This window comes from Macaca fascicularis, chromosome 13 (genome assembly GCF_037993035.2).
Source record: "Macaca fascicularis isolate 582-1 chromosome 13, T2T-MFA8v1.1".
Classification (NCBI taxonomy): domain Eukaryota; kingdom Metazoa; phylum Chordata; class Mammalia; order Primates; family Cercopithecidae; genus Macaca; species Macaca fascicularis.
Window position 1 is genome coordinate 102,300,972 of NC_088387.1, and position 15,194 is coordinate 102,316,165.

A 15,194-nucleotide genomic window follows, 5' to 3' on the forward strand; every position below is an offset into this window, starting at 1 on the left:
GGCTTTGTAATTCTCAGGCATTCAAAAAGGACAAAGGACAATGAAGAAAGAAATAAGGTAAGAAAAAGAAGAGAATATGTAACAGTCGACTCTAGACGAGAAAGCATCAAACGCTCAAATATTGTAAAACGGGAGGCTATGCCCCAGTAGCAATTGTATGCTATTAATTACCCAACGTTTATACAAATTCCTTGAAAAGGACCCTCGGGGTTGCGGTATTAACTTAATTAAACTGTTAAAAAATGTCAAAACAAGCGGAATAAACAAAATCTTCTATTCCTAAATTGCTCTAAAGGTTGTCCAATCCCCAAAGACACAGAGAAGGGTTACGCACATTTGCACTTTCATCTGGCCCGGGGCGCCAGCCTATCAAATACAGTAAAAGGTTTTTCCCTTTCAAGAATGTTGGAACTTTGGAACTTACAAAATACTAAATAATTTGCCCTCATTCGAACGGGCGCCTTTCCTCCTAGGTTTATAGTACTGCCACCTGAGGAGCGGCTCCATCGCGATCAACAGAGGTGTGGCGGGAGGGAGGGCGGCAGTGACCACGAGACAGGGCGCAGAGAGCGAGTGCACGGCTGGCAGGGACAGGTGGCGACCCAGCTCCTTGCGGAGAGCAGAAAGGCCGAGACGCCAGGAAACAGGACTACCCAGCTACCGCCTCGCACCCGGCGCCCCCAACCCTCCGACGTCCGCGCAGGCGCACTACGCCAGTACCCGGTGCGAGGGCGTCACCGGAAGTGCCCCGCGGAGCCCCGGATGCGACCGGGCAACATCGCGGTTGCCAGGGCGACGGGAGCTTCTCGCAGCTGGTGGTACTCCGGATTGGAAACGTAGAACCGTTACCTGTCGAGGGCCTTAGCAGCCGTCGTGACCCTCTAGGGAATCCCACGATGTTCTTCTACCTGACCAAGAAAGTGAGTTTCCTGCGGGGCGTCCTCGTTTCCCCGCCATTCCCGCAGCCTGCGGCGATTCCCGCTGCCTTCCAGAGGAGCCAGGCTGCTTCACCCGGTCCTGATCGTGGCTTCGGCATTCCGCGGCCATCCTTCCCGCCGGGTCCAGCCTCCGACCTCCTCCTGCGGTTCACAGAGCCCCAGACAGACCTTGGCCGAGCCCGCTGCCCTCTCGTAGCTCTCTCCCATTCCTGCCCCTGGCTAGGTCCTTTTGGGTGGCTGGAGGATAAGTCGCCCTGTGCTACTCTATCTTTCTTCCTCCACTTGTTGCTGATCCACGTGATTTAAACCCTTTGGATCACCACGAAACATTGGGCAAGAGAAAAGAAATAACAATAGGATAGCCTAAGTGTTGTGGGTGAAAAGGAAGAGGGACTGGTGGTATGGATTTATACCCGCTCCCCGCCCTCCCTTTAAAAAATCCATCCGGTGACTCTGGCGTTGGCTTCCTCCGCAGTCACTATCCTCTTTTGTGCACTTCTTTCCGTCTTTCCCAAATGCTAGAGCCCGAGTCAGTTCAAGGGACCATGCCCATTTCACAACAGCTCGTTTTTTTCTGCAAGACCGTCCGTTTTTCTTCTTGGAAGATTTTCTTCAGCCGTCATCTCCTGCAGACTTATTTCCCACCTCCTTCGTGAAAAGTTGCTAGTGCGGCTATGGTTGCTTTTACAGATTTCCATTCCCAATAACGTGAAGCTGAAGTGTGTATCCTGGAACAAGGAACAAGGGTTCATAGCATGCGGTGGTGAAGATGGATTACTGAAAGTTTTGAAATTAGAGACGCAGACAGGTAAATGAATGCAAGCCCACATGTTTGAAATTGGTAGAAAATTGGCTAATGTTATTTGTTCATGCGATTTACTCATGGTATCTGTCAGTATGCAATTCTGATTATTTTAAAGGGAAAACCAACATTTTATGGTGTTTTTTCTGGAGTATGTTTGCAATAAAGTTCAGAGAATGTTGAATGTAAACATCAGATGGTTTTTGCTGAGTTATTAATGGAGAATGAAAAATAAGGACGAATGAAAATAAGTCACTGTGTTATGCTATGTCTAATTATTGTACTATATTATTAGGAGTCTAATACAAATCCTGTGAGTCAACATTTCAGTAAGAAAATCTGGCGGATTATTTACAGGCCTATCCTTTCTGCTTATTACATACATTAATAATTATTGACCTAGTGTCCAAGAACAGAAAATGGGATATGTTTTACATTTCTATTAGTGGATCCCTTGTTTTTGCAGTTTGATTTCTTTCTTTATCTAGTTGTCTGGAATCACAGCAAACAGCTTCCTACTTCTTTTTTTTTTTTTTTTGAGACGGAGTCTCGCTGTGTCTCCCAGGCTGGAGTGCAGTGGCTTGATCTCGGCTCACTGCAAGCTCCGCCTCCCGGGTTCACGCCATTCTCCCGCCTCAGCCTCCCAAGTAGCTGAGACTACAGGCGCCCGCCACCACGCCCGGCTAGTTTTTTGTATTTTTAGTAGAGACGGGGTTTCACCATGTTAGCCAGGATAGTCTCGATCTCCTGACCTTGTGATCCACCCGCCTCGGCCTCCCAAAGTGCTGGGATTACAGGCTTGAGCCACCGCGCCCGGCCAGCTTCCTACTTCTTTAGCCCCCCAGTGCTGCACTAGATTGAAGATCTAGATAAGGCAATTAGGGTTAAATCTCTGCTCTGCCACAAGACTACTGAATGACTTTCAACAAGTGGCTAAGGATCTTACTACTTTAGTTTACTCTTCCATAAAATGAAAATGTAGGGGATTAAACTGCATTACATTTTTGGATTCCTTACAACATAGCTTCTCAAACTGTACTAGGTATAAGAATCACTGGAAGAGATTATTAAGATGGATTTCATGCTCTACCCCCACACAGTGGATCCATGATGGGGCCTGAGAATTTCCATTTCTAGTGAAGCTAAGTTGCTCGTCCTCAGACCCCACTTTGAATAGCATTACCTTACAGCTTTGAATGTGGTATGAATAATTTAAATACTCATTGACGATTTTCCATATACCGGATGTTTAACCTTCACAATCTTATTTGACTTCACAATAATCTTGGGCAGTAGGTATTCTAGGTGAAAAAATTGAGGCTCTGAGCAGTTAATAATTGCCCTAGGTCACGCAGCCAGTAAGTGGCAGAGCAAGGATGTGAAACTAAGTTTGTCTCACATTCAAGTCCTTGTTTTTAACCACTACACAGAGTGCTAGTGGACAGCCTAAGAAGAGTACCAATTAAAGTTTGGCTTAGGCTGTTTTATAGTTCAATCTGTCAGTGCTTTAGTTTTTTAAAACTGTGTTAAAAGAAAGTTTTTCTCTGAAAAACTTTATATATATAAAGTTTGAAATATATATAAAGTTTATGTATAAAGTTTAAAATATATATAAAGTTTATATATTATATATAAAGTTTAAAAATATATAGTTTATATATAAATTCTTATATATAAAAATATATATATTTCTTAAATGTATCTATATGTATATGTGTATGTGCATATATATGTGTCTGTATATATACATACTTTTGCTTACAATACGTAGCAAGTTTTTGTTTTTGTTTTGCGACAGAGTCTCACTCTGTCGCCCAGGCTGGAGTGCAGTGGTGCGATCTCTGCTCACTGCAAGCTCCGCCTCCCGGGTTCACGCCATTCTCCTGCCTCAGCCTCCTAAGTAGCTGGGACTACAGGCGTCCGCCAGAAGGCTTGGCTAATTTTTTGTATTTTTAGTAGAGACGGGGTTTCACCGTGTTAGCCAGGATGGTCTCAATCTCCTGACCTCGTGATCCGCCCGCCTCGGCTTCCCAAAGTGTTGGGATTACAGGCTTGAGCCATTGTGCCTGGCCCGCAAGTTTTAACTTACATTAAGAAATGCATTCATTTTGTTTAACATTGAAGGCTTTTTTAAAAAACAAACTTCTTTTTCTTCTCTAACCTTTTGATAAGCTGTGGCTAGAGTATTCTTTGAAATTAGTGAGCAAGATGGGAAATCGATTCTTCGGAGGTTTGGAAAATGGAGTAAAGTATTTGTTTTCGAACTTAATGATTATGAATTGTGCTGAAAGAAATAAATATGAGGAATATGGCTGCGAGATTCTAACAAGATCAGTATATTGTATTTAATACAAATAATGTTGATTCAGCAGATCCCTCCAGTAACTATCATAGATCTTGCATGCCTGCTTTATATCAAGCACTGTGTTGTGCTAAAGATGCAACATTTTTTTTGGGTATTGTTTTGTATCTTGGGTACAGCAATATAATACAGCAATCCTCTACATCAATAAATCATCTTGTATGACACCATTTTTAATGTCTATTTAGTATTTCATTATATTGGTATTAATATATCATAATTTGCTTAACCAATTCTAGTATTGGACATTTAGATGTCTCCACATTTTTACTATTAAAGCAACTATATCTTTGTATCCAAATCTTTGCATAAATTGTTAATACTTTCTAGGATAAATCTCTAGAAATGGCATTCACTAGATCAAAGAGTGTGTACATTTATACAGGTTCCTAATATGTACATTTATACAGTTTCCTAATATGTGTATGCAAATTACCCTCCAGAAAGTTTGCACCAAGTTGCATTTCCAGTTTTCAGTCCCCTGCTCTAGAAGGAAAGGAATTAGAACCAGCAATCCATCTTTTTATATCAGGTTTATTTCTCTCACAGGCCAGCTTCCAGTGTTTTGCTGGAGCCCATCTCCCTTCACCTTCTCAGGTACCTCTCTTCCAATTTATCCTCTCTCTCTCCTTTCAGTATCAGTCCTCTCTCCTTTTCTCTCCCTCACCAGTGACTTTCATGTTCTAAATCTAATGGACAGCTTTTATTGACTCATCAGGATTTGACTTGAAACATTATTTTTCAAGACAAGAGAATTCAGAATGTTTAAGTTATTGTTATATTTAGGCATACTACTTTTCTCTCCTTCTCTGGTCAGTCCTCAGTCTCTTTGCTAGATTTCCCTCTTCTATTAGAATTCCTGAGAACTTGCTTCTGGGCTCTCTATTCACTTGCTCTATTTATTCTTTCATTCTCATGCCCTTAAATGCCATCTGTGGTATGAGGTGAAGAGCCCCACATTTATATCTCCAGCCCAGTCCTGATTTTTCAGATGTGGGTGTCTCCACTGGAGTTTTTCACAGGTATCTCATACTTACTGTGTTCAAAACTGAACTCTTGATATTCTTCCAAATCTCATTCAATTGTCTCCATTTCAGCAAATGTCTCAGTTTCACTCATTTGCTCAAGCTGGAAATCTTCTCTTTTCTTCCGTTAACAACATCTGCATCAGCAATCCTGTTGCTTTTGTCTCCAAAGTGTATCTTGAACCCATCCTTTCCTTTGTCTCCCCTGCTCCCTCTATAGCTCCAGCTACCATCATCCCTCACCTGGTCTATTGTGAGAGTCAGTTTCCCTCCTTCCATTGTCTCTGGCTTCCTCTTAGTTCTTGACACTCTAGCCAGTGTCAGGTTTTTTGGTTTTTTGTTTTGTTTTTTGAGATGGGATCTCCCTCTGTTGCCCAGGCTGGAGTGTAGTGGTGCGATCTCGGCTCATTGCAACTTCCACCTCCCGGGTTCAAGTGATTCTCCTGTCTCAGCCTCCTGAGTAGCTGGGATTACAGGCGCGTGCCACCACGCCCAGCTAATTTTTTTTTCTTTTTTTGTTTTAGTAGAGACAGAGTTTCACCGTGTTAGCCAGGATGGTCTTGATCTCCTGACCTCAAGTGATCAGCCCACCTCGGCCTCCCAAAGTGCTGAGATTACAGGCGTGAGCCACCACGCCCGGTCCTTATTTTTTCTTCTTTTAAAGGGACCAGATTATGTCATTTCCTTGCCAAAAGGAATTTTAAGGGCTGACAGTCTGGGTTGGAGCTGCTTGTGGTAGGGTTTGAGGGTGATGGCCCTGGGTGGGAGCTGCTTGTGGTAGGGTTTGAGGGTGATGGCCCTGGATGGGAGCTGCTTGTGCTTGTGGTAGGGTTTGAGGGTGATGGTCCTGGGTGGGAGCTGCTTGTGGTAGGGTTTGAGGGTGATGGTCCTGGGTGGGAGCTGCTTGTGGTAGGGTTTGAGGGTAATGGTCCTGGGTGGGAGCTGCTTGTGGTAGGGTTTGAGGGTGATGGTCCTGGGTGGGAGCTGCTTGTGGTGGGGTTTGAGGGTGATGACTCTGGGTTGGAGTTGCTTGTGGTAAGGTTTGAGGGTGATGACCCTGACTAGGATTGAGGTGGCATTTCTTGCTTTTCCTGCTTTGACTGCCAAGGCCTCGTCCTCTCATCCTCATGAGAGGAAATAGCCCTGGAAGCCAACATTTCCATCACAGAGAAAGTATATAGGGCCATGCAAGCCAACTGTAGCTGACTGTGCAGTCCTCCAGTACCTGCAGGCATTGACATTGCCTCAACTTTCCAATATGCCCAGGACAACAAAATTTACCAGAAATCTCAGGTAAGGTGTCCTTAGTTAGACCCAGGGGTGCATACAGAGTCCTTTGTAGTCAGTCATTCACACAGAGAAGCAAGGCAACCAGGTGATCCTGCCAGAAAGTCTGGCGAATGTGGTACCATCTCTTTCTCAGAATTGTATTATCCCTATGTGTTGCAAAACAATCTTCTGTATATTTTGATTATAGGTTTCAAGCTTATTTTGCAGCACATAACAGGAATTTCTGTTGAAATTGGGCTGCTGACAACTTTTATGAATGCAAACAAAAGCATTGTCAGTCATGCTTTTCTAAGAGAAAGACTTTCAAAGATTTAGTGTGTTTGGTTATTGGTGTTATTAGCATGATCTTCTGTTCTTCTGTATCATACCTTTTATTTTCAGTTGCGTTATTATACCTTAATTTTTTAAAAGTGTTCTTTGGACTTTTTGATGTACTTTGAATTGTTGGAATAACTGATTTCATTCTGAAATTTCTTTACATGAGTTTAAAATGCTTTATTTTATTGGTGACTTCTTTGATCATGCCTTTTAAATCTAAGGATTACTGTTATGTGCTTTTAGAAGATTTATGTTAGTATTACCAGATTTTTGTTCACATACCAGTTTGGTTTCATTACCTTATTGGCTATCTGGAGTCTAGTAATGTAACTGGATGGAATCTTGGGATATTAATCCTGGCTTTACTCTACATCATTTAAAACTTTTGGCCTTTTTATGGACATCTGAGAACTTTCGGGTGGGTTTTATGAATATTTTTTACATGATCGAGTTATGGAGTTGCTTCCAGCAAGAGACCTTTTCAGATGTGGATGATATTTGTCCAATATATCAAGCTGAATTTCAAAGCCTATTCTTAACTGTCAGCATGTATTTTGCCAAGAATATGCTACCTTATGGTCTAACAGAGGGAAAACATGGATGGTTAATCTAAATCGCATATCACCCATTTCACTTAGTTAGGTTATAGTGACATCAGAATATGTGTGTATATATAATATATATATATGCATCAGAATGGATTTTTCAGTTCTAGAAGTTAAGAAAAATGTTTCCACCAAATATTTTAGAATATTATAATGATGTTTAAGTATGTTTTACAATTTTTAAAAGATTAAATGAGTGAAAGAACCCTATGTTAAAAAATTTATGTTCAACCTAACGTGTGTGTCAGCAACATTTATTCTATCTTGACAGATGATTGCATTGTTAAACTGTACATGTGTACTCTTGTGTTACCAAAACAACTGGGTAATTGGAACTAGTGATTTTAGAGGAAATTAGGTATTTTTTCCTGACAGTGTTTTCAGAATAAAGGATATTTTTCATAATATTTTAAGATACTCGTTATCTGAAAGTAGAATTTTCTTTAGCATTGGTATAATTCCCATCCTCAGAAATTCTTAAGATTTTCATAAAATTTGTAATTTAAATGAAAATTTTAAATGCTATGTTTTATGTGTAACAGATTTCTAAGCCAAGATTAATTTATTGAGATGACATTTTAATATTATTCTCTGTAGTATGGTTAGTACATTTTTAAGACATTTTTAGAGGTTTTCATTGCACTTTGGATAAAGTCTAAAATTTTTTTTTTTTTTTTTTTTTTTTTTTTGAGACGGAGTCTCGCTGTGTCTCCCAGGCTGGAGTGCAGTGGCGTGATCTCGGCTCACTGCAAGCTCCGCCTCCCGGGTTCACGCCATTCTCCCGCCTCAGCCTCCCAAGTAGCTGAGACTACAGGCGCCCGCCACCACGCCCGGCTAGTTTTTTGTATTTTTAGTAGAGACGGGGTTTCACCATGTTAGCCAGGATAGTCTCGATCTCCTGACCTCGTGATCCACCCGCCTCGGCCTCCCAAAGTGCTGGGATTACAGGCTTGAGCCACCGCGCCCGGCCTAAATTCTTATTTTCTACAAATACTTCATAATTTTTCTTGTACCTATCACTCCAGCCCTGTTTGATGCAATTTTCTCCCCTGTTCATCCACATAGGCCTTCTTAGATTTTGTCAAGGGCTCTAGGCGTCTACCTCAGAGCCTTTACATTGCTGTGTCCTAGCCTGGAATACTCCCCTTCTTTCTCTACCTGTCCTGGCTATCTCCAGTTTACCTCTCAGTCTCAGCTTAAATACCAATTCTTCTGATAGCCTTCCCTGGTTCCCCATCAATCTAAATTAAGTCACTTCTGCTACTATTTCTTATTATGCTTTCACATTCCCAGTTTATAGTTACATTTATGTGTGTGTGACTATGTATTTAATATTGGTCCCTCACACTGTAAGCTCTGAGGAGAAAGGGGAAATGACTGTTTTGTTTATCATTTTATATGTAGAACCTTTTATAATGCATAGCACAGTGTACACATTCAATAAATATTTGTTGAATGAATGAATAAATGAGTGAATATAAGATTCTGTGTAATCTGGCAAAAACCCATTTTCAAAGTCTATGCTGTTTTGATCCCTTGTAAGCTGTAGAGTTTGCAATCTGTAGGCCATAAATATTTCTATTTGTGGTCTTTTGGAAAGGCATAAAAAGCAGTGATGATTATTAATATATGTAATGTATGAGTAAACAATGTTCATTTATGTATTTTGCTTTATTTTACCAGAATGTCTTTGCAAGGGGTATGTGTTATTGTTTATGTTTATACCATGAGAAAAATAGATCAGAATGAGGCATACTTAGAAAAATGATTAATACTGCCCAGGAATACAAAAAGAGTCAAAATCTTATAATATGTCACTTTTATATGTTTATCATAGTAGTTTGTTTTGTTTTGTTTTAGATGATGCAAAATTGAGGGGCCTTGCAGCCCCCAGTAACCTTTCTATGAATCAGACTCTTGAAGGTCATAGTGGTGAGTCATGCAATTTCTTTTAAGTCATGTTTGAGTGGTATTTAGACATTTAGGAAGTTTCTACTTAATGCAGAAATGTCAACATTTTAAATAATGGTAATATTTAAAGTACAGATGCTCTTTGAGTTATGATGGGGATATGTTCCAATAAACCCATTGTAAGTTGAAAATGTATTTAATACAGCTAACCTACTGAACATCATAGCTCTGCCTAGTTTACCTTAAATGTGCCCAGAAAACACTAGCCTACAGTTGGGCACAATCATCTGACATAAAACCTATTTTATAATAAAATGTTGAATATCTTATGTAATTTATTGATTTCTGTATTGAAAGTGAAAAACAGAGTAGTTGTATGGGCAATCGAAGTACGTTTTCTACTGAATGCGCATTGCATTCCCACCACTGAGAAGCCATTTAAGTAGTACCATTGTAAGTTGGGAGCTGTTTGTAATCATTTCTGTTGAGACATAAGTAATACAATGTAGAGTCATTCAACTTTTACATGATTAAACAACATCTTAAATAAATCTAGAAGAAAGTAGCTGTTATTTTATATATTGAAAATACTCCTGTCTATGGATGTTATATATATAATCCTTTTTAGAATCTGTCCTATGATTCCAGATTAAAGGAGACTGAAGAGACTGGGCGTAGTGGCTCACACCTATAGTTCAAGCATTTTGGGAGGCCAAAGTGGGAGGATTGCATGAGGCTAGGATTTTGGAACCACCCTGGGCAACATAATGAGACCCTGTTTCTACAAAAAATAAAAAAAAACTAACCAGGTGTGGCGCTGTGCACCTGTAGTCCCAGGTACTCAGGAGGCTGAGGTGGGAGGATCCCTTGAGGTCAGGAGTTTGAGGCTGCATTGAGCCACAATTGTGCCACTGCATTCCAGCCTTGGTGACAGGGCAAGATCTTGTCTCAAGAAAAAAAAAAGACTAAAGATTGAGACGTATAACATATAAATGCATTGTATAATCCTAGATTGGATCTTGGAATGAGAAAAACAAGTGTCTATAAAGGACATTATTTAGACAATTGATAAAATTTGTATATGGACTGTGAGTTAGATAATAGTATATCAGTGTTAAACTTCCTAATTTGTAATATGGTTATGGAAGAGAATGTCTTTATTTTTAGGACATGTACACTAAAGTATTTATGGATTAAAAAATTAAAAGTCATCAATTATTCACGTACCCTGGAGGTTTAAGATATGCTCAAGAGTGTTTTATCAATAGAATGGAAAACAGGGGTGAGGGGTGGGCAGAAGAGAGATTATGGGACATATCTACCAAAAATGATAAAAATTTCCTAAACAAGTACCTAATATTGTGTCCTTTGGACATCATTATTTTTGGGAGTCAGGCCAATTGGGTAAACCATGCTTGTATTTGTTTCTGTCATCAGGTATATGGTAGTTCTTGCAGCTCGCCATGTTAGGTGTCTTCACTGGGATGAAATAGGGATAGATATGACAAACAGTATTATGCATTGTTATAGAAAATTAGTGATATCAATAACTGCATCCTATGAATAGGTTTTAAGGAATATTAAAGACTAGTTATCTGTGCAGGAACCATATTGATTTTAACGTGATCTTGGTGTTTATATAAAAATATAAATTTGAAATCAATTGTAACCTTTAAGTTTCTAAATTGTTTTATAATGTTCTAGGTTCTGTTCAAGTTGTAACATGGAATGAGCAGTATCAGAAGTTGACTACCAGTGATGAAAACGGGCTTATCATTGTATGGATGTTATATAAAGGTATATATTACTAGGAGAGCTTATTTAATTTTTCACATGTTGGCATCTGTCTTACAGTATTTGGATGGATAAACAACATCTCCAAAATAGACCCCTTTTACTAACAACAGGAGTTCATCCTGACTGCACAGTGGTAATATTTCTGGATTTATTGCTACCTACTTTTCACTTTTTTTTTTTTTTTTTTTACTTTAACCCTGTTATTAAGAAAGTGAATTAGGTGATTGTTAGCTATCTCCAAAATGAAGTTAGACTCTTAGCAGAAGAATAGCTTCTACTTGAGATAGCTCTTTTTTTTCCCCCAGATTTCCAATAAGAATTACTTCCTAGGTAGTTCCAGTTTATAATTACATTTATGTGTATGTAAGTGTGTATTTAATATTGGTCCCTGAGTAGACTGTAAGTTCTGAGGGGAAAGGGGAAATGACTGTTTGTTCATCGTTTTATATGTAGAACCTTTTATAATACATAGCACAGTGTACACGTTCAATAAATATTTGTTGAATGAATGAATAAATGAGTGGCTAGAGTTATCTCAGTAGATGAAAACACATTTAGTAAGAAGTCAAAGGGAATAATTCATTTCCTGCATGGGCCAGTTAGTTTCCTTTTCTTTTATGGATACAGATTTTATCTCAACTCTGAATACTGGTTCACGGTTTGTGCCTCTTGTCTACAACAGAAAGGGAGAGTAAAAGAAGGATTAACTTAGATATACCACTTTTACGAGAAAAACAGCTCATCATACATGTTCTCCTGAGGCCTGTAGCCATCATCTTCAAAAGGGAAGGGTGCCTTAGTTCATGTGTGCTGTTTTGAAAACTTTATGTGTGCTGTTTTGAAAAGTTCATGTGTGCTGTTTTAAATGGCAGGGCATACCATTTAAAAAGTCTTCATTAAAGATATGCTATAATACTTTAATTTTTAAAAAAGTATGTGTATGTGTGTGTGTAGGGGATAGAATGTGAAAGTTCAGTGGACTGGAGTAAACTTTGTTTCCAAGGTAAGTCTTCAGGTCTTCTCTGGGTCTCAGTCTGGATTCTGTTACCCTGCTCTGACCAGTTATTCCAAATTACATGATTATTTTGTTGGCTGCAGGCCAGAGTTTCCTATGTTGGTATGTCAAAAAGCCTTTAAGAAAAACAAAAACCGAATAACCTGTTTTTTTTGCCTGTAATTTGGTTATGCTAAAAGACAAGTTACATCTCATTCCTACCCTGCATACAACTAGAATATTTTTGTCATTCAGCATTAGAGATGTGGTATCACTAATGTAATATAAACTGATTAGAATTTTTTCAAGCAGGCTTACTTAGGGTTTTACCTAATATGCTGTGTGTTTTTTGGCTTCATTCTCTTTGTGATAGTAACTAATGTGCTGTATTTAATATGCTCGTAATTATTCATTGGAGAGTTTATGTGTACATATAAAGTTATTGTTACTTGGAGTTTTTTTCTTGGTTATGATCTGAACCATATTGTTCAAGTGGGAAAAGTTAGGCTTTCAGAAGAAGCAGTAGTTTTGGTTCTGAAAAAGCAGATTAAGTTTATTTTTTAATTGACAGAAAGAAAGAGACAGGGAAAGAAAGAAAGAGGAAACAGGCCGGGCGCGGTGGCTCAAGCCTGTAATCCCAGCACTTTGGGAGGCCGAGACGGGCGGATCACGAGGTCAGGAGATCAAGACCATCCTGGCTAACACGGTGAAACCCCGTCTCTACTAAAAATACAAAAAAACTAGCCGGGCGAGGTGGCGGGCGTCTGTAGTCCCAGCTACTTGGGAGGCTGAGGCAGGAGAATGGCGTGAACCCGGGAGGTGGAGCTTGCAGTGAGCTGAAATCCGGCCACTGCACTCCAGCCTGGGTGACAGAGCAAGACTCCGTCTCAAAAAAAAAAAAAAAAAAAAAAAAAAAGAAAGAGGAAACAAAGGATGGGCATTTATTATGTTTTCTGTGATAATCTTTGAAGCAGTTATCAGTTAAGCCCAAGTTAATTTTTCATTGTGTTTTTGTTGGATTTGGAAGTTTTATAGTTTAATGTCTCGGGTTGTAGAAAACTTTGTAGTTATTTATCCCACGGTGTACTTTACAGATTGCTTTCAATTCTTAAGTACTATTTAATATATGTGAAAGTTTTGACTTATAATTTTTTAAATTTGTGAAAACAGGCTCTTGGTTTGAGGAGATGATCAACAATCGAAATAAATCAGTTGTTCGCAGTATGAGCTGGAATGCCGACGGACAGAAGATCTGCATTGTATATGAAGATGGGGCTGTGATAGTTGGTTCAGTGGATGGTAATGCATTGATTGGACATAGAACTAAGATCAATATCTGGCTGACAGTTTTCTTCTTTAGAGATTTAAGTTAGTTATCATATGTTAGCATTCTGATTGAAAAATAGACATAAAAAGAAAATATTTGATACACAATTTGATGACGTTCAAGAACTGTTCTTTGGTTTTAACCATCTGTTTTTATGTATATTCAAGGAAAAAAGTCTATTTTTTATTTTCTGCAGTGGCATTGAAAAAAGTGAATTAACTTTTCAGCATTATTTTAAACATGTCTGCCTTATTATGTAATTTCTCTTTATATTGGTTAGTCTGTACAAATACGTAGACCTTAGTTTCAAAAAGTCTGTGGTCATTTTTATTAGAACTGAACATGTCATTGTTGGTTGTAGTTTATAGCCTTAAAAACCCACATTTTTCAAATTCTAGTAATAGATAAAACTGGGTCTTCTGAGAGTCTGCACCTTTGTTTTAATTTGAAATTCTGTAGAGAAATAATATATTTTAAAATCATTTTTATTTTCTCTCTCGCGTGCGTGCGCGCGCTCTCTCTCTCTGTGTGTGTGTGTGTGTGTATGTATGTGTAACTTCATGTATTCAACAAATGTTTCTGAGAGCCTATAAAGCAACAGCTATCATTTTAGGAACTGAGAGTATAGCAATGACCAGACCTAGATTAGGAGAGATGGATAAGTAACCAAGAAATTACAATACCCTGTGATAAGCGCTAAGATGGGGAAAATACAGGAGCATGTAGAAGTGGCCACCTAATGCAGACTTGGAGGGATCAGGAAGGGCTTCCTGGAGGGAGTGATGCTGATGCTGAGGCATTAGCCACAAGGTAGATTGGTGTGTAGAATGTCTCAGCCCTAAGAAATAGCATTTGAGGAGGTCCAGAGGAGTTGCACTTAGCTATGTTTGGGCCATTGAAAAAAGATGATTATCAGTAGGGTATGATACTAAAGGTGAAGAGTATTATGCAGTAAATCTAGAGAGAGAAACAGAGGCCAGATCATGCAGATCATAATTTATATTAAGGTGTTTGGACTTAAGTCCAACAGCAGTTAGGAGGCCAATGAAAAGTTTGAAGAATGGGAGCAATGTGATAAACTTGTTCCTTAGAAAAAGCTCTGTGCTACATATGAAGAATAGAGAAAGGAAAGAAAGATAATGGGCAGCTGTATCAGGAAACTACTCTGGCAATTCAGGTGAGAGATTATGGTGGATAATAGCCATCCAGGTAATGACAAGGGAATGGAAGTAAGTAGATTTTAGACATACTCAGGAGGCAGAATAGTTAAGATTGGGGATGAGAGGATGGAAGTCCCCAGGGCAGTATCCAGAGTTTTAGCTTGGGCAGCTGGATGGATGGCAATGCCTTTCATTAAAATAGTGTGGAGAAAGAATGATTTTAAGGGAAAATTTCTCTATTGGATATGTTGATTTTGTCATGCCATAGGCCATTCAAGTAAATCTATCCAGACCATAGTTAGACATACATATCTGCAGCTCAAAAATATCTGTGCTGAACACAAAATTTTGGGAACCACCAGCATATGCATGGTAATTTAAACCATTGAAATAGTTGAACAAAACTAAAGGGCATTTGTAGAGTTAAGAATCAGCAACATTTAGGCTGGGGATGGTTGCTTATGCCTGCCTTTGGGAGGCCAAGGCAGGAGGATTGTTTGAGCTCAGGAGTTTGAGACCAGCTTGGACAACATAGCAAGACCTTGTCTCTGCTGAAAATTAAAAAGTAAATTATCTGGGTGTGGTGGCACACTCCTGTAGTCTCAATCACCTGGGAGGCCAAAGTAGGAGGATTGCTTGAGCCTGAGAGGTTGAGGCTGCAGTGA

General features: G+C 39.3%; 1 protein-coding gene across 11 annotated transcripts in view; it reads left to right on the top strand.

Moving 5' to 3' along the window:
* The first annotated feature begins 760 nt into the window (after window positions 1-760).
* The window catches only part of WDR35 (WD repeat domain 35), an 81,023-nt gene continuing 66,589 nt past the window's right edge, over window positions 761-15,194 (top strand). For all 11 annotated transcript variants that reach the window (XR_006691776.3, XR_012422648.1, XR_012422647.1 and 8 more), the window contains exons 1-5: window positions 761-920; window positions 1,629-1,746; window positions 9,201-9,272; window positions 10,956-11,048; window positions 13,213-13,341. Coding sequence is in view for 5 of the 11 variants with exons in the window: in XM_065527366.1 (XP_065383438.1) it covers window positions 897-920; window positions 1,629-1,746; window positions 9,201-9,272; window positions 10,956-11,048; window positions 13,213-13,341 (436 nt within the window). In the remaining 6 variants the exon portion in view is untranslated. The remainder of the gene's footprint in view (window positions 921-1,628; window positions 1,747-9,200; window positions 9,273-10,955; window positions 11,049-13,212; window positions 13,342-15,194) is intronic.